Below are 23,648 nucleotides of genomic sequence, written 5' to 3'. Positions count from 1 at the left end.
GAAATGGCAATGGAGCCAGCAAGTTGTACATCTTGTACATGCTTATAACAGCACAAAATGTGATGCCACGGGATACTCCCTGTATTTCCTCATGTTTGGGAGGGAAGCCCGTCTCCCAGTGGATGTATGCTTTGGGACATGTCCTGATGATAAGGGAGAACACCAGCACTCCTCATATGTGGCCAAGTTGAAAGAAGACCCGCAGAAGGCTTACAGGATGGCTGCAGAAGCCTCTGACAAGAGACACCTGCTCAACAAAAGGGCTTATGGCAAGAGACTCAGGTTTCAGAGCCTAGAGCCTGGTGACAGAAAAATCTTGGACTAAAAGGGAAACACAAACTTGAGAATCTGTGGTGTGACGTTCCCTCCATTAAAGTTGAGAAGATGCCCAACCTTTCTGTCTATAAGGTAAAACCCCAGAGTGGAAAAGGCAAGTTGAAAACATTGCACAGAGACAGTCACTTGCCAATAAGAGACTTTGTGCAGATTCCAGTGCCAGAGAACACAGAAGTTGTTCAGACTAGACCGTCAGCAAAAGAACGTGCTCAAAAGAGATGTGAGAGAGCAAGAACTGAGCACTCAAATCCAATGGAATGTGAAACGTCAACTGAGTCTTCAGATATTGAGTGTGACTGGCCACACAGGCCATACAGGATATATTTGGAGAATATAATGCAAAGAAGGGATGAGATAGACACGGACAGACCCGATAAAAGCAGGAGTCTGCATCTCATTGAATGACAATCTCTCAGAGAGGGAGAATCCTCTTCTGGAAGACAGTGAGCCTGATACTGCTCCAGAGACTGATTCAGAGCCTGAGCCTGTTTCTAGTGAAGATGATGACAGACCACAGCCTAGTAGCTCTAAAATAAAACTGACTCCAAAGCAATCTAGGCCAAAAAGATCAGTGAAACCAGTAGTGAGACTAACCTATTTTGAGCCAGGAAAGGCTAGAGATGAACCCATTACTATTGTACACAGAGGTGTTTCTATAAAGATTGGTAAAGGTTAAAGTAAGCCTGTTTACCCCACACCCTTCAAATTGTTGCGTTGTGAAACTTCAGTTCATCGGGTCTGATGAGGACATCAGACATTTAGCAGAGGGAGGTTGTAACCCTGTTAAAATGTATCCAAGATAAAGATAATATAATTTAATAAATAAGTTCATAGAGTAATAAGTAGCATTTAAGGTTAAAATGGTAAAATTCATTGACCAGCTGTGAAGTTATAATAATGCTCATTGAGAGTAATTATTATTGGGTATTATTCAGGTAACATGTAAGGTTTCATAAAATACAGCATTTAAAAGGTTAGTTGTTGGTTGTGTTATAATATGTTAAAATGTTTTGAATGTACATGTAAGAATAGGAATGAAAGAGTCGTACAAATGTTTTGTGAATTTGTCCTTCTTGGCCCTTTGGTGATTTTATGTTATGTCAGGACCTTTCTTATTCCTGGACCAATCTCATTCGAGGTCAGAGGACCAGGGGGCGGGATGAACGGAGCTGATGAGGAAGTGAGAGAGAGAGAGTGAGAAGCGGAGGAAGTAGCCTGCTGTAAAGTAAAAAGACAAACTTTTTACTTAATGTCGACGCCAATTTCTGTGAAGGTGTTCGACCAACACTCTTTTAAAATTTGAACGGTGGTAGAGTTATATGTTTGGGTGGGCTACTCAGCAAAAGAAGACAGTAAGGTGTTAGCAGCTGACCTAGTGGCTAGCAGTGCGTGCCGGACTTTGCTAACAAGCTAGCTACGAGCAAACTTGATGAGTAGAGCCGGTGTGTATGAAGGTATTATTGGTGCAAAAGGTTTGAGCACCTGTAACAGTGGAATTTGTAGTTGTGTACAGTGTTTGTGTATGTGTATCAGTAATTGTGTAGTCACATACTCTATGAGTTGTGTACCTGTAGATTTTATTTTTCTGTCCACAAATACAACACAACACTTACACATTCACAAATTCTTAATTACAGTGCACAAATCCTATTTTACAAGTCACAGGTTTAAAAACTGACACGCTCACATTTTTGCTCCAGTTGTTGTAGTATATTTAATAGAATTAACATACCACAATGCATTGCAAAAGCCTTCTTCGGAATCCACTCTGTGAAACAACTTCCCCAATAATGCTCCACGCATATGTGTTGCAGTATTTCAATTATTGTTCAGGCATTTAGGACCACCATTTCAGCAGCAAGACTAACTTATTTTCCTTGTGAAACTAGTCAGACAAGTCTGTAGCGGCTAGCGGTGCGTGCACGGTCTTTGCTAACAAGCTAGCTACGAGCAAACTTGATGAGTAGAGCCGGTGTGGAGCTGTGAGACCGACGACAGACACAGAGACCCGGATGGAGCTGGACAGCGTTGCCGAGTGGTGGACTTTGTAGATATCGTCAGCAGTGTGAGTCTTCTCTTCATCCCTTCATCTCTCCTCCTGCTTCTGGCTGCCTGGATCCTGAGTGCGGGAGGCTAACTCCATTGAGTGACGGTACCAGTGTTTGGTTTGTATTTGTGGTGAGGCAGCCATTTTCTTTAAGGCTACGACGTACAGGAGCTACCTTCATGCCTGCAACTTTGAACTGGGTATCTTCATTTAAGCTATTTTTTTGCCGGCTTTTTTATTTTCTTTGGGCCCATGTGTTTTAAATGTGTCTGTAAATGCATTTGATAAGACCATTGCAAGAAATATTAACCAGTGAGTTCATATTTTTTCAAAGTAAATAACTCATACTTTTTCATAAAACAGGTGTGATTATTGAATACTTTTGATATTTTAAGTTAAGACAGTGATTTGTGTTTGTGATAGACTAAGAGTGTTTAAAGGGTGAAAGTGTTTAAAAGGAACAAAAGTAATCCTAAATACATTTCAGTTCATGGTAAAGTTTAAGTATTAACAGTGATTTAAAAGTTAAAAAGGATTGTATATAAAGGATCATACCCACAGCCGGAAATCCCAAGCCACTTTTAATATTTAAAAGAACACAGGTTAGCCACCTCTCACTATAGTCAAACACGCTAGAGAGGCGCTACATAAAAATAAAGGGAGTTATCGCCCAGAGACAGGGCAGTCCGGGGCTAGCTGGTTCGTATACCAACTCCAAACAACTCTGCAACACAATACATGGACATGTTTTTTCATAATGTCAACACAGTTTCCTTACATTCTGTCAAGAATATTTGTTTGTTTTGTTTTAAACTAAAATGATGGCCTTATCTCCTACCTTCAACTGCCATCTGATTTAGTCATGAATCACTAGCGTCTCTTAGTTCTCTGTCACTCTGTCTCCGACAGGAAGGCCTAGGAAGTAGTACTTCGGAAAAATTAACACTATACACCTACAGTGCTACCAATTTATTAACAGTTCAGTTTATTGCTGAGTTTACTTTGGGGCTCAGATCGAATATTTCTATACTTTACAAAGGTCATGAACAAAAATGTAATCTAATGTATGTCATTTGTTACATATATGTGACATATGACACATTTAAAAATGATTCTTCATCAATACTGAAAAACTCATTTGTTTTACTTATGAAATATTTGATGGTTATTTAGATCAATATTGTGCAAATTGCAAATATGATGATGTAATAATGTATGTTAATAGAAGGCCCTTGATTGGATGACACAGTGAATATGATGATTATTTAAGTGGCTTCAATGTTGCAACAAGAGAGAGGTTTCAGGATGTTTCTCCTGAGGTCCTCTCTCTGTTGGGTTCTGTTGGGTTATCTCTGAGGTTTTGGCATATGTGTTTGGTTCAGGATAACTCATGAGTCATTGCCTCTAGAGCAGTTGATGTTCTGTGCTCCAGGTAGCAATGCCTCATGTATTGCGGTACGGTTAGGTTTTTGGACGGATATTGCCCTCTACTTGCTGTTTGTTTCAGGCATGCTGGTTACCATTTTAGGGAACTCTCTTGTCATCTTGTCAATATGTCATTTTAAGCAGTTGCATAGTCCTACCAATGTGCTCATTTCATCTCTTGCTCTGGTTGATCTACTAGTGGGTGTTATTGTGATGCCTTACAGTGCCAGCCGGACTATTCATGGCTGCTGGTTCTATGGTGATACATTCTGTCAACTGCATGCCAGTTTTGAGTTGTTTCTCATCATTGCTTCTATCTTCCACCTAATTTGCATTGCTGTCGACAGACATCAAGCAATATGCAATCCTCTGCATTATTCTAGAAAAATCACAATAACAGTGGCAATGATCATGGCATGTGTCAGCTGGGCACTGGCTGCTGCCTACTCTTTTGGAGTATTTTATTCAAAGGCCAATGAGGCAGGCTTAGAAGATTTAATGGCAACATTTGCATGCCTTGGTGCTTGTTTTGTTTATTCTAACCCAGTTTGGAAAATCTTTGGCAGTACTATCTGCATTTTCTTTCCCTGCACTGTAATGGTTTGTATTTACACGCACATATTTATTGTGGCTAAACAGCATGTACGTAAGACTGGAGATAAGAACAAATGTTTAAATGACAGAGGCAAAGGAGGGTTTGTTAAAAGGTCTGAGTGCAAGGCTGCAAAGACTCTCAGTATTGTGCTTGGTGTATTCATCTTTTGTTGGATACCTTTGTTTACATTTTCAATAATTGAACCCCTCACTGGCTACAACTCACCTCCTCTCTTCTCGGAAGTATTAACTTGGTTGGCTTACTTCAATTCAGCCTGTAACCCCATTATTTATGCCTTGTTTTATCCCTCCTTCAAAAAATGTTTCCATTGCATAATTACTCAGAAAATATTTAGCTCAAATTCTTCGAATATGAATTTAGCTGTTAAATAACAAATTTACACCATCAACCTGCATTATTTAAATAACCCATATTTGAAACTAAGTCAAAGACAAGAGATGGCATCAGCAAATTAATCATAGTCTTTTCATTAATAATCAACAATAATCTGTGTTGCAAAGTGTTTGCAATATTAATGATGCATGCAACATACTTTATTACTGGGCCATTATGTTTGTCCCTCCATGTGGTTGTTTTACACACTATATTTCATACTTCGTTATTTGAATTTGAAAAACACCTGGCAATAACAAGGCATATACTTGATTCCCAGTCATGATTACATAACGTCCCTTGATCAGTTTAAAGTTGTAACAGTTCATATGTTAATGCTCTCAAAGGGTACATGGGGTAAGCAAAAAAATGAAAAGTGCTTTATCTGTCATGTATTTTGCCACACTATAAAATAAAGCTTCTAAAAGTGTAACTTGTGTTTTGTAATTATTTCAGTCTTTGTCTTCAGACATGACCTCATGACTTTAAGGGGTTACGTACTGATTTAAGCTGATTTTGACGACTGAATTGAAGGAAGCTGTAGTCCTTCTCAGAAGCTTTTGGAAGTTTGTCCACTGGAAGTAACTGAAACTGTCATGCATATGCATATGTCCATTTTAGGCCTCGCTTTTTGACTGCTGCCAAAATGGAAGTGGACATTCCTTCCCAGAACCGCTTAGAAGTGGCAGCACATGAATTCATGAATATGTCTTAAATCAGTGTCTACAGTCAACTTCTCTTCAGTTCTGGTGGTTAAATAATGATAAGAGAGCAGAAAATGTACAATATATTTCTGGCGAATAAAATACTACACAGTTACAGATGAGCTTAAAAATTAAAATGTGATAAAACAAAAAATGTTAAAAGGCTTCATTACATTGGCCAACCAACATTGTGCTTCATTGTATCTTATACTGTACAGAATTTAAATCTGATGTAAGAATTGTATATCAATCAATGTCATTAGTTACCAGTTATCAGCCAGTTGTGTCCACCCTCACTTCCCACAAGTGACACCAACATTAGCTTGTCCATCATCACAACTTAAGAGATGACTTCCTATCTGTCTTAGTTCTGCTTAGTCAGTTAAACATTGACCCACATACAGCCTGGGAGAATGGGATAGAAACTATCGTATCATGTAGCATCAGAATGAGGGCACACCTCTCCTGGCAGCCTCTATAACATGTAGCCAACCAGAAACAGCACACAAACCTGCATTGGCAAAACGTGCCCTCAGCTGAATTTTCTGAATTTTGTGGGTCTGTTTTGAAGTGATTCAACAGATAGTTGATGTTATGGTCTCCATAAGCTACATTCCTGCCTTCTCCCATGGCCAATTTTTGAGGTTACAGACTCCAGCATCTCTCAGAATTGGGGCTGACATATCTACGTCACTGTCCAACATGTTAATCATATCCTGCATGACCAGTTCAATAAGAGGCCCATCAGAATAGCAGCGAAATTTCACCCCTTGCCGCATCTGAGACTTTCACACAAAGGAGGATGCAGAGAATTAGTGCAGGATCCCCACACTCAAAGGGCAGTGTGAATGGGGCTAGTCATACATTTAGCTAGCACTTCCATTTCAGGTGTTCATAGAACTGCCCCTGGTACTCTGCTGCTCCGTAACAGACAGAAGGGCCCATAGTGGACTTTGCAGCTCTCAGAGTGAGGTGCTGGGAATAACTGATCCTTTTACTCCAACAGCGATTCAAGAAACATGTTTCCAAATGGCTCTAAGGAATATAATGTCCATTTTTATTGGGGTACACTGAAATACTGGAACGTCTTTTGATGACATTATGACATTCTGGCAACATTAAATGAGACAATGCGTACTACATCACCAGTGGTAGGTCGATTCGGGCCTGGCATAAACCGCTCGGGCGGGCTACAACAACAGTTTGACAGCAATCTATCACTGGCTAACCAGGAGACTTCATCAAACACACCCTCACCGTGACCGAAACGTTGGGTCTGAGGAGGAGGAAAAAGTCGCGGGGTCTGAGGTAAGACAGTGGGATAAATTAGCTAATCTAAATCTTTTCGATCCAAAGTTAACGTTAAATTAATGCAATACGCGTTGCTTGTACAGTATATCGCTACAACATTGACCCAGTGTTTAACATGCCGACCGTAGCCTCAGCATGTAACATTTTTGTCAACAAACGCTTGCTTGCTTGCTGTCAAGCACCGGCGGTAACGTTATCCAGGCAGGCTAACACCGGTGGCTGGCTTCATTACAACATTATTTACTTTTATTCATTTACCCCCAGCAACCACGATGCCAAGCAAACAACGGAGGGAGAGGGGCCTTAAAAAAAATCTATAATTTATAAGCCAGTGCTCTGAGTTTACAATCGGTCCAGTATGTGTTGGCGTAAACCCTGCTGCTCAGAGTAACAGTGTGCAGTGTGCTTCATCTATGCAGCACTTAAAATATGTGAATCAGTATTTATTCTCACCTTTTAAATGTATCCCTCTCAATTACTCAAAACTAAATAATTTCCTTTTGAAACTATTAATTGTCATTTAGATCAATATTGTGCAAATTCCAAATGTGATGACGTAATAATGTTGCTTACACTATTTTACATGTATGCTAATAGAAGGCCTTTGATTGGATGGCACAATGTATCCTGTCATTATTTAGATGGCTTCTATGTTGTGACATTGATTACAAGAGAGAGGTTTCACAATGTTTCTCTGTCGGGTTCTGTTGGGTTATTTCTGAGGTTTTGACATGTGTCTTTTTGTTTACAATGACTCATGCCTCACTGCCTCCAGAGCTGTTGATGTTCTGTGCTCCGGGCAGCAATGCTTCATGTATTGCGATACAGAAAGGTTTTTGGACAGATTTTGCCCTCTATTTGGTGTTTGTTTCAGGCATGCTAGTTACCATTTTAGGGAACTCTCTTGTCATCTTGTCAATATGTAATTTCAAACAGTTGCATAGTCCTACCAAAGTGCTCATTTCATCTCTTGCTCTGGTTGATCTACTAGTGGGTGTTATGGTGTTACCCTTCAGTGCCACCCGGACTGTTCATGACTGCTGGTTCTATGGTGATATGTTCTGTCACATACACAACAGTTTTGAGATGTTTCTCATCATTGCTTCTATCTTCCACCTCATTTGTATTGCTGTTGACAGACATCAAGCAATATGTAATCCCCTGCATTATTCTAGAAAAATCACCATGTCAGTTGCAATGATCATGGCATGTGCCTGCTGGGCACTGGCTGCTGTCTATGCATATGGACTACTTTATTCAAAGGCCAACGCAGCAGGGTTACAGGATGTATTAGAATCATTTTGCCTTGGTGGTTGTTTTGTGTACTTTAACCCACTTTGGGGAATGTTGAGCAGTGCTTTCTGCTTTTTCTTTCCCTGCACTGTAATGGTTTGTCTTTACACTAAAATATTTATTGTGGCTAAACAGCATGTAAGAAAGATTGGAGATAAGAACAAATGTTCAAATGACAGAGGAAGAGGTGGGTTGATTAAGCACTCTGAGAGCAAGGCTGCAAAGACTCTCAGTATTGTGCTTGGTGTATTCATCTTTTGTTGGATGCCCTTTTTTATGCATGCAATAATTGATCCCCTCACAGGCTTCAGCATTAATCCTTTCCTCTTGGAAGTATTTGTTTGGTTGGGTTACTTCAATTCAGCCTGTAACCCCATTATTTATGCCTTGTTTTATCCCTCCTTCAAAAAATGTTTTCATTACATTGTCAGTCCGACAAAATTTAGTGCAAATTCTTCAACTATGAGTTCATCTATGAAATGACACATCTACACTCAAAAAGATGAACCGTCCAGCATCTAACAATAATATATTTTGAAACAAGGTGTAAGAGATGCCTTTTCATAGGCTGCAGAAAGGCCTTTGCTTTGCAGTTGTCATCAATAATAACCACTGTCTTTATCATGATAGTCATGGTACATTTCGTATAACGACATAATTAATTACTGGGCCATCATATTTGTCTTTCTGTGTGAGTGTGTGACAATTTTAGTGTAAAGCTTGTAAGCAGCACTTAAAAAAACAACTAGCAGTTATAACTTCTATATTCAATTTCTAATTATATATTTAAAAATGTACCCTTGATCAATCCACACTTCATACATACCATGGAGTTATACTTCAACTTAATAATCACAATATGTCATGAAGAAAAGTGAAATCTTTAAAACATCAGCCAAGCAAAATTCATTGAAATTTGGGGGGGGGGGGGGGGGGGGGTTGTTCAATCTCCAGTGAAAAGATTTTCAGTACTTGCGTCGAACAAACAACTTGCAATGATGACTTCTAAACTCAATTCCTAATAATATTTAAATAATTACACTTGATCAATGTCCACTTGAAAAAAATGCACATATCAATGTTGTTACAGTGTATGTAGAACCTCTTTGAAATTTAAGCCTTACTGCATCATGTGTCTTACATTTGTTTCAGTTGCTGTCTACAGAGAGCATCTTTTGACCTCATTGAGGTTATGTATAATGCTATAGATCTTCCCAGAAGCCTTTAGAAACACATTTTCAATACGGAAACGTTACATGAAAAACATCGACTTATATTTCTTTCTTGTCAATCTTTTTGTGAAAAGACAACACACATGTCCAGTTAGTCAATATTTTGAGTAATTTAAATAACATGCGGTTATACAGTATGTCAGCCTAATAATTATAATGTGTCTTAAAGAAAATTAACATTTTTAAAACATCAAGCAAAATTCTTTGAAGTTTGTTTGTCAAATCCAGCAATTCTCTTGCTGTCTGTTCACCTCCTCTATCCCTTCAAAAGTTTGCTTTTCTGAACCTCATTTCCATTACAGATCCATTGGTTCTCAGCTTTACAAAGCTGTTTGTGTTTGTGCTAATAAAACTCTCTTTGAATAAACAACACCTTCCTGGCAAATGTTTCTTTCCTCAATAAATTCATTCATGTCCTTGATTATATCATAAATATAAATGAATGAATAATGAATATATATATACACTACTCACAATAAGTTAGGGATATTGTTATTTACATGAGTGCTTTTCCAATTTGGTCTGAATTTTAATGAAATAAGTAAAGATTCCCTTTGATATTACTAATAATGAATGAGAAGAAACATCATTTTCATTAGTTTAATATTTATTACCCCAAAAATGTAGACAATAACAAGGATAGCCCCAAATAACAAAAATTGACAATGTCAGTAGCGGGTGTTTCCACCATTTGCCGCAATGACAGCTTGACAGCGACGTCTCATGCTCCTCACTAGCCTCATGATGTTGTTCTGAGGCAATGCGTTCCACTCCTCCACAAGTGCTACACGCAGTTCTGCCAGGTCACGTGGGGGTGGGGTACGATCATCCAGTCTCTGCTTCAGCTGGTCCCAGACGTGCTCTATGGGGTTCAGGTCGGGGGACATTGCTGGCCATACCATATGAGGCACTCCGACACCCTGAAGTCCTGATATATATACACTCAAAGTATATATATCTATATATATATATATATATATATATATATATATATATATATATATATATATATATATATATATATATATATCTTAATAAAGACATTGATTTATATGGAAAATATAGTTATAAATGACAAGTGCAAATCAAAGGCCTTTCATTATATACTTTGAGTGTGGATATGTCATTTAATGGACATTGAAGCCTCCTGAATAATCATCAGATTCCATCCAATCAAAGGCGTCCTATTATTATGTCGCACATATGTCGCACATACATACATACATACACATATATTTATATTGGTAAATAGTCAAAAATTTTAAATTTGTACTTCTCATTTACTCAAAACTAAAATCATTTCCATGTGAAACTATTATTGGTCATTTAGATGATTAATGTTCAGATTGCAAATATAGCGACATAATAATAGGACGCCTTTGATTGGATGGAATCTGATGATTATTCAGGAGGCTTCAATGTCCATTAAATGACATATCCACACTCAAAGTATATAATGAAAGGCCTTTGATTTGCACTTGTCATTTATAACTATATTTTCCATATAAATCAATGTCTTTATTAAGATATCAATGCTACATGTTATCTAACAACACACTTTATTATTGAGCCACTTTGGTTGTCCTCCTGTGTGATTGTTTTGTACAATATTTTTCAAGTAAAGCTTTTTCAGTACTTGGATTTAAAAAACATTATATACACTAACAACTTGTATACTCAATTCTTAATTATATTCAAATAATGTACCATGATGAATTTACACTTGTAACAATTCAAACATTAATGCTGTTACAGGAAATGTGGTCTGTTTTAAAAAGTGAGCATTACAACATCATAGATTTTGCTTTGTTTTCAGTCTTTGTCCACAGGCAGCACCTGTTGACTTCTGGGAGGTTATGTACAAAGCTGTAGTTCTTCCCAGAAGCTCAAAAAAATACATTTCTTCTCCAGAAACATTATAAACAGAATGACTGTGATGATAACATGGGTTCATTTTAGTTTCCTGTCAAAAGTTTTTTTCAATAGATAACATATTTCGATTTTAGGCTCTGTTCAGATTCACACCTAGTTTGTCCACTGATGTTGTCATGTATATGCATATGTCCACTTTCAGCATCATTTACTGCTTCAGGCTTTTTTTGACCACCGCAGTAAACCGAGCTGTCACTTTTTCCTCACATGTCAAGAATCAGAATGATTTGAGTTGTGGAGTGGATGTCAAGGGTCGTGTATGATGGAGGTTGCTTTGCGTCTGACTGCCTGTGTGTGGAGGTCTGAGAGGGAGGACTGTGTGGTGCCTGTTATTTTACTTGCGTGTTTGATGATGCGTGACAGTTTGGGAAAGGTGTACCAGGATGAACTGTTGTAAGTGAGGACTGACTCGATGAGTGATCTGTAAACAACTGTTAAAATGTCTTTGCTCACATTAAAACTCCTCAATTTCCTCAGCAAGAAGAGACGTTGTTGTGCCTTTTTGTAGGTGTGTTCAGTGTGGACAAAGAAGGACAGTGTTCTGTCCACCTCAATGTCCAGACACCTGAACGCCTCCTCCTGCTCCACCTCCTGCCCTTTGATCTTCAATGGCTGCAGTAGTGGGTGGGCGGAGTCACCAGGTGTCACTCTCCTGCAGCAGCACAGCTCCTTCATCTTAGAGATGTTAAGCTCTAAGAAGCTCTCCTCAATGAGAGTGATGAGTGAGTCCACCTGTTGGTGATATGCTGTTAGGCTGTTAGAGTCCGTCAGGTGAGCCACCAAGGCCATGTCATCACCATATTTAAAAAGTGTCATATTGTCCATGTTGCAGGTTATCTTGTTTTTGTAGATGGAGAAAAGAATGGGTGATAAGACACAACCTTGTGGGACCCCTGTGTTTATGATAATGTTGGTGGATATTTTGCCATTGACCGTTACAAGGAAGATCAAGATAAGATCAATATAACTACCACTGTAGTTGTGTCTGTATAAAGATGACAACGAAAATAATAACCAACATGTACATTGAAATAGTGGGAACATTTATCACACTTTAACTGTAGGAGGAGCCAGCATTGTTGTTAACCTTTTGCGGATGCTAACACTGAGTTTAGCATTTTAGCTTTTTATTCATGAGATGTAAAATTGCTATACAGTATTGATTTTTTGCTATGATAACAATATCAACTGAAAACTACTGCATGTTTAATGGAATGTTGGGTTAGATAAAGTTAGATAAATGTTAAAGTTCAACACAATAATGACCGACACCTCCAATCTCAATCTAGCAACACATATTTACCTCCATAATTTATATCCAAGCAAGTGTGTTGCGTTATTTGAATATTATTTGATATTTGAATTTCCCATCAGTCATACATTTTGACATGTCATTTCAGCTGCTCAAGACACATGACAACAGTTTGCCCTCTGTGGGTTCATCTCCTAAGACAGACTGCCTTGGCTGCGCTTTGCCACCCCGAGAATGTGGTCCTCTGAACAATATTAATAACCGTATAAACTGTACATTACAACAGTGCTCTGAGTTTACTACTGTGTTGGAGTGCACCCTGCCGCTCGAAGTGACTATTTATAAACACACCTACACATCTCCCCAGCGCTTAAAAATTCGGAAATTTATATTTCACTAGCAAGACCACACCTTCAACAAGATACGTTTAAATGATTTATCATGAAAGAAAGAGAAAACAAAACGTTGAAGCGTTGAAACGTTCAAGTGCTTTGTGGGGAAGCTCGCAGAGAGAATAGAAAATCTGCCGCCGCACCCCGGCAGCGGTGGACCCCTCATGGTCCTACGAAAGAGAGGAAAGAAATGAAGAAACAGGGAGACAGATATTGGGTGGGGGGGAGGGGCGCAGAATACGAGAGCGAGTTGAGGTGTGGTCCTGCTCCTGAAACTTCACCATATGAGCTTCAATTCACTAGCAAGGACCACACCTTCAACGAGATACGTTTAAATGGTTTATCATGAAAGAAAGAGAAAACAAAACCGTGACGATCTTGGTTCCTCGAGCTCTACAAGTGCGTTGTTGGGAAGCTCTGTAGAGAGTCCACTGCCGCACTCGGGCAGCAACGGACCCCCAAAAACCCCCAATCACTTAAGATGAGATTGTGCGGATCTGAGATCTTTGAGATCTGAACGGATGTAGCAGTGAAAAGTTTGGGAGGACCAGCGGCCAATGGGTCGCATGAAGTGGTCTGGGATGCCTATACAGGAGGCTGAAGTGGCCACTCCGATCCTGAAGGAGTGTCTGGAGTAGTTAACGTGTAAATTACCAGACAACGAGAGCACATGGCGAAAGTGATGGTGGAACAAGAAAGGAGTAACCATTTGTCTGGATTCGGAGTTGAAGAGACAATCTGTCATGGTTATGCTCTGACATTTGCAGAATTGCAAGAAGTTAGCAAAGGTTTGAAAGGATTTGGTGGTGATTGGACCTTGGAGTAGAAGATGGGTGTAGGCGGACCAGATCGATTGCTTTTAGTTAGCTTTAAACAGAAAGCAATGGTCTGAAAAGCAAGACAAGTCTGAAATGCATGCAGGGCATCTTTAGTTGACGTGAATGGTTGAGGTAGTGAATTCGGACCACCTGAGGAAAGCAAAAAGCAAGCAAGAACGTGGCTTCCAGGGTTCAGGCGACTTGAGGAGTGCTGTAGCCGGAACAGATAATGTGGAGGCAGATTAACTGCAAGTCGGCAGTGAGAGGAAGACGGTGAGGGCTTGACAAACTGTTAACGAACTGCCGGTTATTGTCTTAGAAAAGAAGCTGATACCCCTAAGGTAAGTTTGATGATGTGATTAATTGTCACGGTAGAATGGGCGTGAGTACTGAAAGAAGTCGCAGTGATGAGATCGAATGACGGACAGGTTGTGTTGTATTGGTCATGAAAGTTTTTTCCAAGCTGTCCAGTAGGAAGAGAGGGTTGAGGGTGATAGGTTGTTGATGATGGAGCTCTGGGAGTCGCTTATCGGGGGTATTACGAGTCGGATTTACGAGTTGTATCGACGCCCGACTGGCGTAGGGAAGGTTTCTGCGTGAGATGCCAAGATTTTGAACTTCTGGCATTCATTAGCGAGCTCCGGGGGCTATTCTGCTGCAAACCATCTTCCATTGTAGAAATCCCCAAAACTGGCCTAAGGAGCAGCATCGATGTACAGATGGATGTCATGCGGGTGAGTCTGTTGGTCATTGTAAATGAAAGTGATTCCGTTCCAATTGGTGAGAAGGTTAAGTTACGGACGGATTTCGGCAAGGCTCGAGCTATCCAGGGGAAGATTCGGTTGAGCTTTCCGACCGGGAATGAAGCCTAAAACTTGTTTGTGTCAGGAGTGATTCTGAGAAACTCGAGGGATGTGGAGGGGCCCTCTGTTTTCTCTACGACGATGGGACCCCGAGGTCGGAGGAGACTGAAGTCAGGGTAACCAGGCCGGAAGCGGATGGTGATGAGGTAGGGGGAAATGATGAGAATTCTTCCAAGAATGGATTAGGAATGGAATCCAATGGTTGTTAGACTGAGGGCTTCAGGTGGGGTGTCAAAGAGTTTGGGCTGCTTTGCAACCAAAGGTGAGCCTAACGGCGAAGTAATATGTACCACGCCAGTGGATGCTGAAGTACGGCAGAAGTCGGGGTGACTAGGGAGGACTTTGAAAGCAGTGGTGAAGTCTTTTTTTTTTGTCTGATAAGGACGATGGCCTGGTTGATGGTGGCGTGAAGGAAGAAGTCTTCACTTGGGTTAGCTCGGGTCAAGCTGTCGATGCTGGGGGTGATACTGCTGTGGGGTGCTGAAAGATCAATGATGATGCGCTTCTTTCCAGAGTATTTCCTGGTTGCGATCCCGAGGGGCTGATGCAGAAGTTAGGAAATGGAGGACAGGCAAACGGATCATTAAAACTTTCCTTAACTTCCTTAACGAGCGTGCGGTCGACTGAAGATTTTTGATTTCAAAAGAAATGGATGATTGTGTGGAAGTCCGTGGTGAAAACCTTCTTCCAGTCCTTTATGAGAAACTAGCTTTGGCGAGGTAGGCTGTAAGGGTATGCGGGGCAGGCGTGGCCCCTGCCGCGGAAGGAGTAAGCATGGAGGAAGCGGCACTGGGACACGGTGCATCAGGTACTGTTGAAGCCGTTTTTGAGGTATGGGTGCTTGTGGAGCTGCCTACAACAGGCGAGAGAAGGGTGAAGCTCTCGTTTGGTTTTGGTGCGGCTCAGTGTGGATAGCTGTGTATAAAGTGAATTAGTGGTTGCCTGCTGAGGGTGAAGAATGGTGCTGGCATCCCGGTGCCGATGACCGCAACAGACACGAGCTGCAGGGAGACGGAAGCTCCATGCATCCCGGCTAAGGGCAAGGATGCTGGAAGTAGGCGGAGGAGGGCGCCCCGGCTATGGCAAGCTGCTGTGATTGCTGGAGACAAGTAGCAGAGGGCGCTGGCATCCCAGAGCCAGGAGCCCCAGTTGAAGCAAGCTCCTGTGGTTGTTGGAAAAAGGCAGCGGGGGGTGCTGGCATCCTGGTGCCAGGAGCCCCTGCTGAAACAGGCTGCTGTGGTTGCTGGCAGTGGGCAGTAGGGGTCACTGGCATTCCGGTGCCAGGAACCCCGGCTGCAGCAAGCTGCTGTTGTTGTTGGAAAAATACAGCAGGAGGTGCTGGCATCCCGGTGCCAGGAGCCCCCGCTGACACAGACTGCTGTTGTTGCTGGAAGTAGGCAGTAGGGGGCACTGGCATCCCAGTGCCAGGAGCCCCCGCAAAGGTTAGCTGCGGTGATGGCTGGAACTGAATGGCAGTGGGCACTGTGGCGTTTGCCCTTGAGGTTGTAGGTTGCTGTAGCTGATGATGATAATCCTGATAGAAGTTGGAGGGTCCTGGAATCCATCCTGGCGCTCCCTCTGGAGTGTAGTGATGACGAGAGGTGGTGGCGGCACCTCTGGAGTTGTTTGATCTGGCAGAGGATCTCTGTCTCTGCTTTTGCTGCTGCTCTTTCTGTTTTCTTTAGGCTGTGTCATTTGATTGTACTGTCCCTTTAACAAGAGCGTTGACGTCACTGCCTGTAGGGTTGTGCAGGATGACGTCACCCGGAAGCGATCTGGGGTTCAGAAAGAGCTATGGTGGGAATATTAGCTTGGCTAACAAGTTCATAGTCAATGAAACTATCATCAGCACCTGAGTCAGAACTTGAACGGGCAAGGTGTCATGTGACCAGCGCAGCATACGTTGAACCTGGATACTTTTGCTTCTTGGGGGGGTTGAGTTTGGGGAAATGCGGCTCACCAGCGCCCCCCTGCTGGCTGATGAGCCTCTCCTTTTGGCAGAACTGGACACCTAGCCAGGGGATGTCCATCCTGGCCACAGTAGAAGCATAAGCCTTGGCGAAAACGTTGTTGTCTCTCTGCTGGCGTCAGTCTGGCTCGTCCCAGCTGCATGGGGTCCTCAGCATTGACTGGTGGTTGTGCAGCTTCCCCTGGGCGATCACTGGAGGCTCTCAAGGAGGTTGGAAACTGCTGGTGAGGACTGGAGGCAGGGGAGGAGAACCTGGATCTCCGCCCCTCAGCCTTCTCCCTTTGTCTCTCCCTGAGTCTGTTATCTAGTCGGGTGGCTAAATTAATGAGGTCTTCTAGGGACATAGTTTCATCCCTCGTGGCTAGCTCATCCTTCATTTCCTCAGACAACCCCTTTAAAAATACACCCTGTAAGACTGCCTGATCCCACCCACACTCAGCGGCTAAAATGCGGAAGTCAAGTGTGTACTGGGAAACTGAGTTTCTGCCCTAGTTTAATGACAATAACTGGCTGACTGCTTCTTCACCCTTAACGGGATGATCAAAAACTCTTTGCATCTCTGACGTGAATGCTTTGAAATCTGAACACAAAGAGGGGTTGTTCTGTAATATGGCTAATGACCAGGTGGAGGCTTTATCAGAAACGAGACTCTTAATAAAGGCTATTTTTGATTGGTCTGTAGCATAGGTAGCTGGTTGCTGACTGAACACTAGGGAGCACTGGTACAGGAACTGGGAGCATGTCCCTAGGTCACCGGTATACCTGGCAGAGATTGGGATGAAAGGCTCACGGGGCAGGAGAGGTGGAGGGCCAGGTGGAGGGCCAGGTGGAGTAGCAGGTGGTGGAGGTGGAGAACTGCCAGGGGTCGTGAGGCTGCTGAGCTGGGTTGCCACATGGTCCAGCCAGCCATCCAGCTGCGTCACACTGGTAGTGAGCTGTTGAAGAGCCTCCATGACTCTTCTTAGCGTGGCATCGTGTTGGCCGATGAGCGCCCCTTGAGACGACAAGGCTTGTTTCATTTGCTCAGTCTCTGCAGGGTCCATCTTGGCCAGATGATTCTGTTAAGGCTGAGGTTTGGACCAAAATTGCAGGAGACCGTAGGCAAGAGCCAGTTCAAAGTTTTTAATTCTTTAAGCAAAAAACACAAAATCCTACTCAAAAAACTAAGGGATAGAGGCAGGCAGGAGGCAGGCTGGCCACGGCGTCGATGGAGCGGCTGAAAAAACAGGCAAGGCACACACTGGACGGGAATGAAATCATCTGGCAAGATGGTGCAGTCATGACATGGTTTAAGTGGAGGTAGGGTGATTGCTGTGATGCTAGACAGGTGTGTCTCATCTGAGTCTGGGAGACCAGCCACGCCTCCTGCCACAGCCTGAAACAGAGAAAACAAAGGGGAAGGGGAAAGCAGAGGAGCAACAAAAACCTAGACCATCACATGAGGATGATAATGTGAGTTGTTGGACTCAGTTGCTCAGTAACCAGCCATGGGTCCAGGTCTAGTCCTGTAGCCTCTAAGATTGTATCTTGCCAGGTTATCAGGCTAGTGTCCTGCAGGCAGCCTATGTCCAGCCAGTTTATCTCAATATTGCACTTAGAAAATTCAAAACTGAGAGATTTTCTACTTAGATGTCAACATATGAGTCTTCAGGGGTCCATTTCACAAAGCAGGTTCAACAAACTCTGAGTCTAACCCTGAACTCTGAGTTGATCTACTCTGAGATAGGAAACTCTGAGTTTTCGGTTCCAGAACAGCTGATTTGAGTTAGTTTTATCAACTCGGAGTAGTTTCACCTGGAGTTAAGCGTGTGCACCACAAGTATAAGAAGACCGCATCAATGGAGCCCCGATTTGACGAGTCACCATGGCAACGGGGAAGAGGAGGGCTACGTTTTTCACCCCACTGGAATCAATGCGCTAATACAGTGAGTTTGAGCACGTTTTTAGAAGGAAGTGTAACACCGCAGCAGCAGCAAAAGAGAAGGAGACGGCGTGGGAGAACATTAGTGCTTGGGTCAATGCGTAAGTTTAAATGCAGTCCTTTGCAATCACAATAATATTACAGGGGGAAACTGCTTGAGTGGTAGCCTATTAATTAATTTTATTTAGGTGCAATCCCGCGGGGGAGAAGCGCACTTGGCAGCAGTTTAAGATGAAACATAAAAACATTGTTCAAACAGGTAAGATCTCAGCATAACCTCATGGGGGTAACTCATTTTGATCATGTATTACATTGTAAAGTAAATATTAAGTGGCTGTTTGACTGTACAGTTGTTTTGCTCAAAAAGATAATTGTCTGGAAATGCAAGAACATCTATGCCCAGTCTGATAATCATCTCCCGACAAATATTTAATTCTCTGTGCAGTAATGCTGCACCTTCATCCACAGGATCATTATCAAAAGGACATGCCATGGTAGTGAAAATAGTCGCCACCTAATATAACTTCTAATGTAGGCCTACTGACTGATTTTTGCAATGATTTTCTCAAAAGACGGCAGAACTATACTACGCCACAACTCGCCTGCATTTTTGGTCATTGTGACTATTTTTCAGGTCCATTAATATTTGTGTTGTGTCCATACACAGAGCATTGCGCAGTAATGATTGTCTTTATAGATGTTTTTACAGCTGCTGGAAGCGAGTCAGAGAGTGCTAGCTAAAGTTGAGGTGGACCTTTGGAAGTGCGCCGCCAAAGAACTGATGTCTGATGAGGAAGACGGTGGGGTGTCTGTATGAATTGTGCAACCTCTGTCCTTTCGCAGCCTAGAGCTCATTGAGCTCTGTACCACACTGCAGTCGAGATTAGAGGCGATTCCAAAGTTCAGGGCAACGCAGATGTCTGCAAAATGGACCGAATTCCAACAGAATGCCACCATTTACCTACAGCTCCGAGGTGGCAGACAGACACTTCATGGTGCTGTAGGATTTTGGACTTCTCGTGAGCTTCTCATTTGTTGTGTGGGCAGATCTCCTATGTTTTGTACATAGTTGTGTGTTTGTGTTTGTGCTTATAAAGCTCTTTCTTTGAATAAACAGCACGTCTGTGATGGCTCGATCTGCCCCGATTTATTCGGGGATGTATGATTGTATGCACCGTGTTTTTTTCTCTGTGTTTTTAGTTTCAGTGTTGAGAGCGGCAGGAGGCGGGGCTGACCCACGTAGGCAGGCGCAGCGAGCCACACCTGGTTCCCATCTCCACCTAATCACCTGCTCCATAAGAAGCCAGCTCTGACTCAACTCCGGTGCCAGATAATTCCGTCTCATCGGTAGAGCTTGTCACCAGCATTCTCGACGTCCCGGTAACGTTGTCACGTTCGGAGAGAATTTTGCCCTGACTGTGTTTCTTGTCTCCCTCGTCAGCTCGGTGCCTCGCCGCCCTGCCTGCCACAAGCTCGTTTCCAGCCCTCAGCCTCCAGCCGCCAGCCGCCAGCCAACGCGGACACCTTTCGTTTCTACCAGCCTCCAGCCGCCAGCCAACGCGGACACCTTTTGTTTCTACTCCTGTCGCCTGCCGCCTGCCGGTTTGCAGCTGCGGACACTTTCTGTTGTTCATTTTCGACCTGTTGTTAATAAAACGCCTGTGTTCATTCACTCAGCCTTCCGCTCTTGGGTCCTCCTCCTTCCACACACCGTAACAACGTCCCTGGCAAATGTTCCTTTCCTAAATGAATTAATTCATGTCCTTAATATCATTCTTTATTCATTTATTTAGAGCCATTAGCACCAGCACAATCTCTACATACATCATGGTTTGTTTCCATCAATATTTGACACAGTTGAACCCGATGTTCATAGGCTGTAAATGGTCATTAACTGCCCAAAATTAGGGAGATTTTCGGGCACTTACAGGGACGAAAATCCCACTTTTCATGAAGTGGATCCCCCCAGGAGAATCTGGAAAGAATTACTGAGAAGAAGGATGTCTGGAATATCCTTGTAATACTGCTGACTCAGGGGTCTGACCTGGATGGATGGATGGATGGATATTACAATGGCACTTTGAATTTACAAACGGTCCAGGGTGTGTCCGAGCACAAACCGGTGCTCAAAATGACTACTTACGATTTCACCCTCAGTTAAGTCTTTCCAGCACATCAAATAATCACATCTATTGGACTGTTGTAAAAGCTCGGGTTGGCTTTTAACAACTGTAAACTCAGTGTGTAGTGTGTATCAACAATGCAGCAATTAACAGGCGTTAATAACATAAGTAGGACATCTTTCAATGTATACTACATTACACAAAACTAAATTATTTTCCTTGTGAAACTGCAAATACAGTGACACAATGATGTTGCTTGGACTACTTTACATGTATGTTAATTGGAGGCTTTTGATTGGATGGCAAAGTGTATCCAATAATTATTTAGGTGGCTCCTATAGCATGACTGATTGCAAGAGGGAGGTTTCAACTCAACTCAACTTTATTTATAAAGCAGCATGTTTCTCCCAAAGTCCTTTATCTGCTGGTTTCTGTTGGTTTATCTCTGAGGTTTTGGAGTATATGTTTGGATTTATGATGACTGATTATTTTTCTCAAGAGCAGTTGCTGTACTGTGTTCCTGGCAGCAATGCCTCATGTGTTATGGAACAGTACAGTTTTTGGACCAGTTTTGCCCTCTATTTGCTGTTTGTTTTTGCCATGCTGGTTACCATTTTAGGTAACGCTGTTGTTATTGTGTCTATATGTCATTTCAAGCAGTTGCATAATCCTACCAATGTACTCATTTTTTCTCTTGCTTTGGCTGATTTACTAGTGGGCGTGATCGTGATGCCCATCCGTGCCATCACAGCAATTTATGGCTGCTGGTTCTACGGTGATACATTCTGTCAAATACACGCCAGTTTTGATGTGTTTCTCACCACTCTTTCAATTTTCCACCTAATTTGTATTGCTGTTGACAGACATCAAGCAATATGTAATCCTCTGCATTATTCTAGAAAAATCACAATGTCAGTGGCTGTGATGATGGTATGTGTCAGCTGGGCACTGGCTGCTGCCTACTCTTTCGGACTAATTTACTCAAAATCTTCTGTTGCCGGGTTAGAGAATTTAACAGCATCAACAGATTGCCTTGGCATTTGCAACATTTCTTTTAGTCCCCTTTGGGGAATCTTGGACAGTGCTTTCTGTTTTTTCTTTCCCTGCACTGTAATGGTTTGTCTTTACACTCAGATATTTATTGTGGCTAAACAGCATGTACAAAAGACTGGAGATAAGAGCAAATGTTCAAATGACAAAGGGAGACGTGGGTTGGTTAAACAGTCTGAATGCAAGGCAGCAAAGACTCTCAGTATTGTTCTTGGTGCATTCATTTTCTGTTGGATGCCCTTTTTTATGAATTCAATAACTGATCCCCTCACTGGCTCCAGCACACCTTTTCTTGTCTACGATGGATTAGTTTGGTTGGGTTATTTCAATTCAAGCTTAAACCCAATTATTTATGCCTTGTTTTATCCCTCCTTCAAGAAATGTTTTCATTGCATAATCACTCTGAAAATATTTATCGCTAATTCTTCTACAATTAATTTATCTGTTTAATGATCCACTCACAGATTTAGTATTCATTATTTTCACATAAGTTTCTCTCAAAACAAATTGTAAGGCATGCAATTGATTCAGCTGTAGAAAGGCCATGGTTTTCTTGTTGTCACCAATAATGACACCACAAACCACTGTCTTTATTACAGTATTAATGGATAATTTTGTTGAACAGCATGCTTTACTACTGGGCCATTAGGTTTTTGTTGTTTTCATTTTTTTTATTCTGTGAGAATTGCATGTAAACTTTGACAATATTTGAATTTGAAAACACCTAGCAGTAATACGTTGTGTACTCAATATCGTAATGATATTGAAATAATCCCACAAAATCAGTTTTCACTACTAACAATGCATACATTAATGCTGTTACAGGGGATGTAGGGCAAATCATTACTTTATTATTTGTTTTGCGGTTTTTCAGTCTTTGTCTGCAGGCATCAGCTGTTGACTGTTGTGAGGTTAGGTAAAAATGTGTAGTTCCTCCCAGACGCTTGAAGAAAGACATTTATACTCCAGAAACATTAGAAAATGAAAGACTGCAAAGGATACATGAATTTATATTTGTTGTCAGTAATAGACAGGATATGTCCAATTTATTTTATTTTTTTATTTAACCTTTATTCATACAGGTAAAAGCTCATTGAGACCAAGGGTCTCATTTACAAGAGAGACCTGTTCCAGGCAGGCAACAGCAAAACACAAAGTTACAGACTAACTGAACATACAGGAGACACAACATAGAACACACACACACAAAAAAACAAAAAAAACCAACAACATTGCAGTAGTAAAGTGCAAACTACAAAGTGCAAGGAAGAATAGAATAGGACTGTTATGTACATGTGCAGACCCCCACAGACTGTCTCATCAGTCTTCCTACAAGCAATTTGAAGTCCCCTAAAGAAATAAAGCTGGACAGCTTCAGCCTCTGCTGGGGGAAGTTCCAGGTTGCAGGCGCGATCGGACTGTTTCCGTGTCAAATAAGTGGACAAATAAGAGGGAAGCAGTCTGATAATGGATTTACAGATAAATAGATACCAGTGAGTGGTTCTGCGCATGGAAAGTGAAGACCAGTTTGTAAGAGAGTACAATGTACAGTGATGTGTGAGGGGTTGACAACCAGTTATGAATCTCAAGGCCCCGTGATACACGGCATCCAGCAGTTGCAGAGAGTGGGCAGAGGCATTCATATATACAACATCACCATAATCCAGTAGTGGCAAGAAAGTAGCCGCAACAATATGTTTTCTGGCTTTAAAAGACAAACAGGCTCTATTTCTGAAGAAAAACCCCAGCTTTAACTTCAGTTTCTTCACTAACTGGTCAACATGACATTTAAAAAGAAGGCTATCATCCACTGTGATGCCTAGATATTTGTAAGTGGCCACAGACTCAATGGGGGTACCCTGAGCTGATGTAACAGAGGGTAGAACAGCAGGCACCTTCTTTTTATTTGAAAAGAACCTGAACTTAGTTTTATCTGTATTTAGAAGTAGCCTGAGTTGAGACAATTGCGCCTGAATGGCGTCAAATGCAGAC

At 41.9% G+C, this 23,648-nt stretch overlaps 3 protein-coding genes across 3 annotated transcripts; all 3 read left to right on the top strand.

Annotated features, from left to right (window-relative positions):
- Positions 1–217: 217 nt before the first annotated feature.
- On the top strand, positions 218–4,795 carry LOC115590402 (trace amine-associated receptor 13c-like). The gene is made up of 2 exons (XM_030431757.1): positions 218–302; positions 3,816–4,795. Exons 1-2 carry the CDS (start codon positions 218–220, stop codon positions 4,793–4,795), a joined length of 1,065 nt encoding a protein of 354 aa, XP_030287617.1.
- A 2,766-nt stretch (positions 4,796–7,561) lies between these two features.
- LOC115590401 (trace amine-associated receptor 13c-like) lies at positions 7,562–8,587 on the top strand. The gene has a single exon (XM_030431755.1). It carries the CDS (start codon positions 7,562–7,564, stop codon positions 8,585–8,587), a length of 1,026 nt encoding a protein of 341 aa, XP_030287615.1.
- A 12,562-nt stretch (positions 8,588–21,149) lies between these two features.
- On the top strand, positions 21,150–22,106 carry LOC115590400 (trace amine-associated receptor 13c-like). The gene has a single exon (XM_030431754.1). The coding sequence runs from the start codon at positions 21,150–21,152 to the stop codon at positions 22,104–22,106; it is 957 nt and encodes a 318-aa protein (XP_030287614.1).
- Positions 22,107–23,648: the final 1,542 nt, after the last annotated feature.

This window comes from Sparus aurata, chromosome 10 (assembly GCF_900880675.1).
Source record: "Sparus aurata chromosome 10, fSpaAur1.1, whole genome shotgun sequence".
Classification (NCBI taxonomy): Eukaryota; Metazoa; Chordata; class Actinopteri; order Spariformes; family Sparidae; genus Sparus; species Sparus aurata.
Note: the sequence above shows the minus strand (reverse complement) of the source record. Positions and strands in the feature narration are given on the sequence as shown.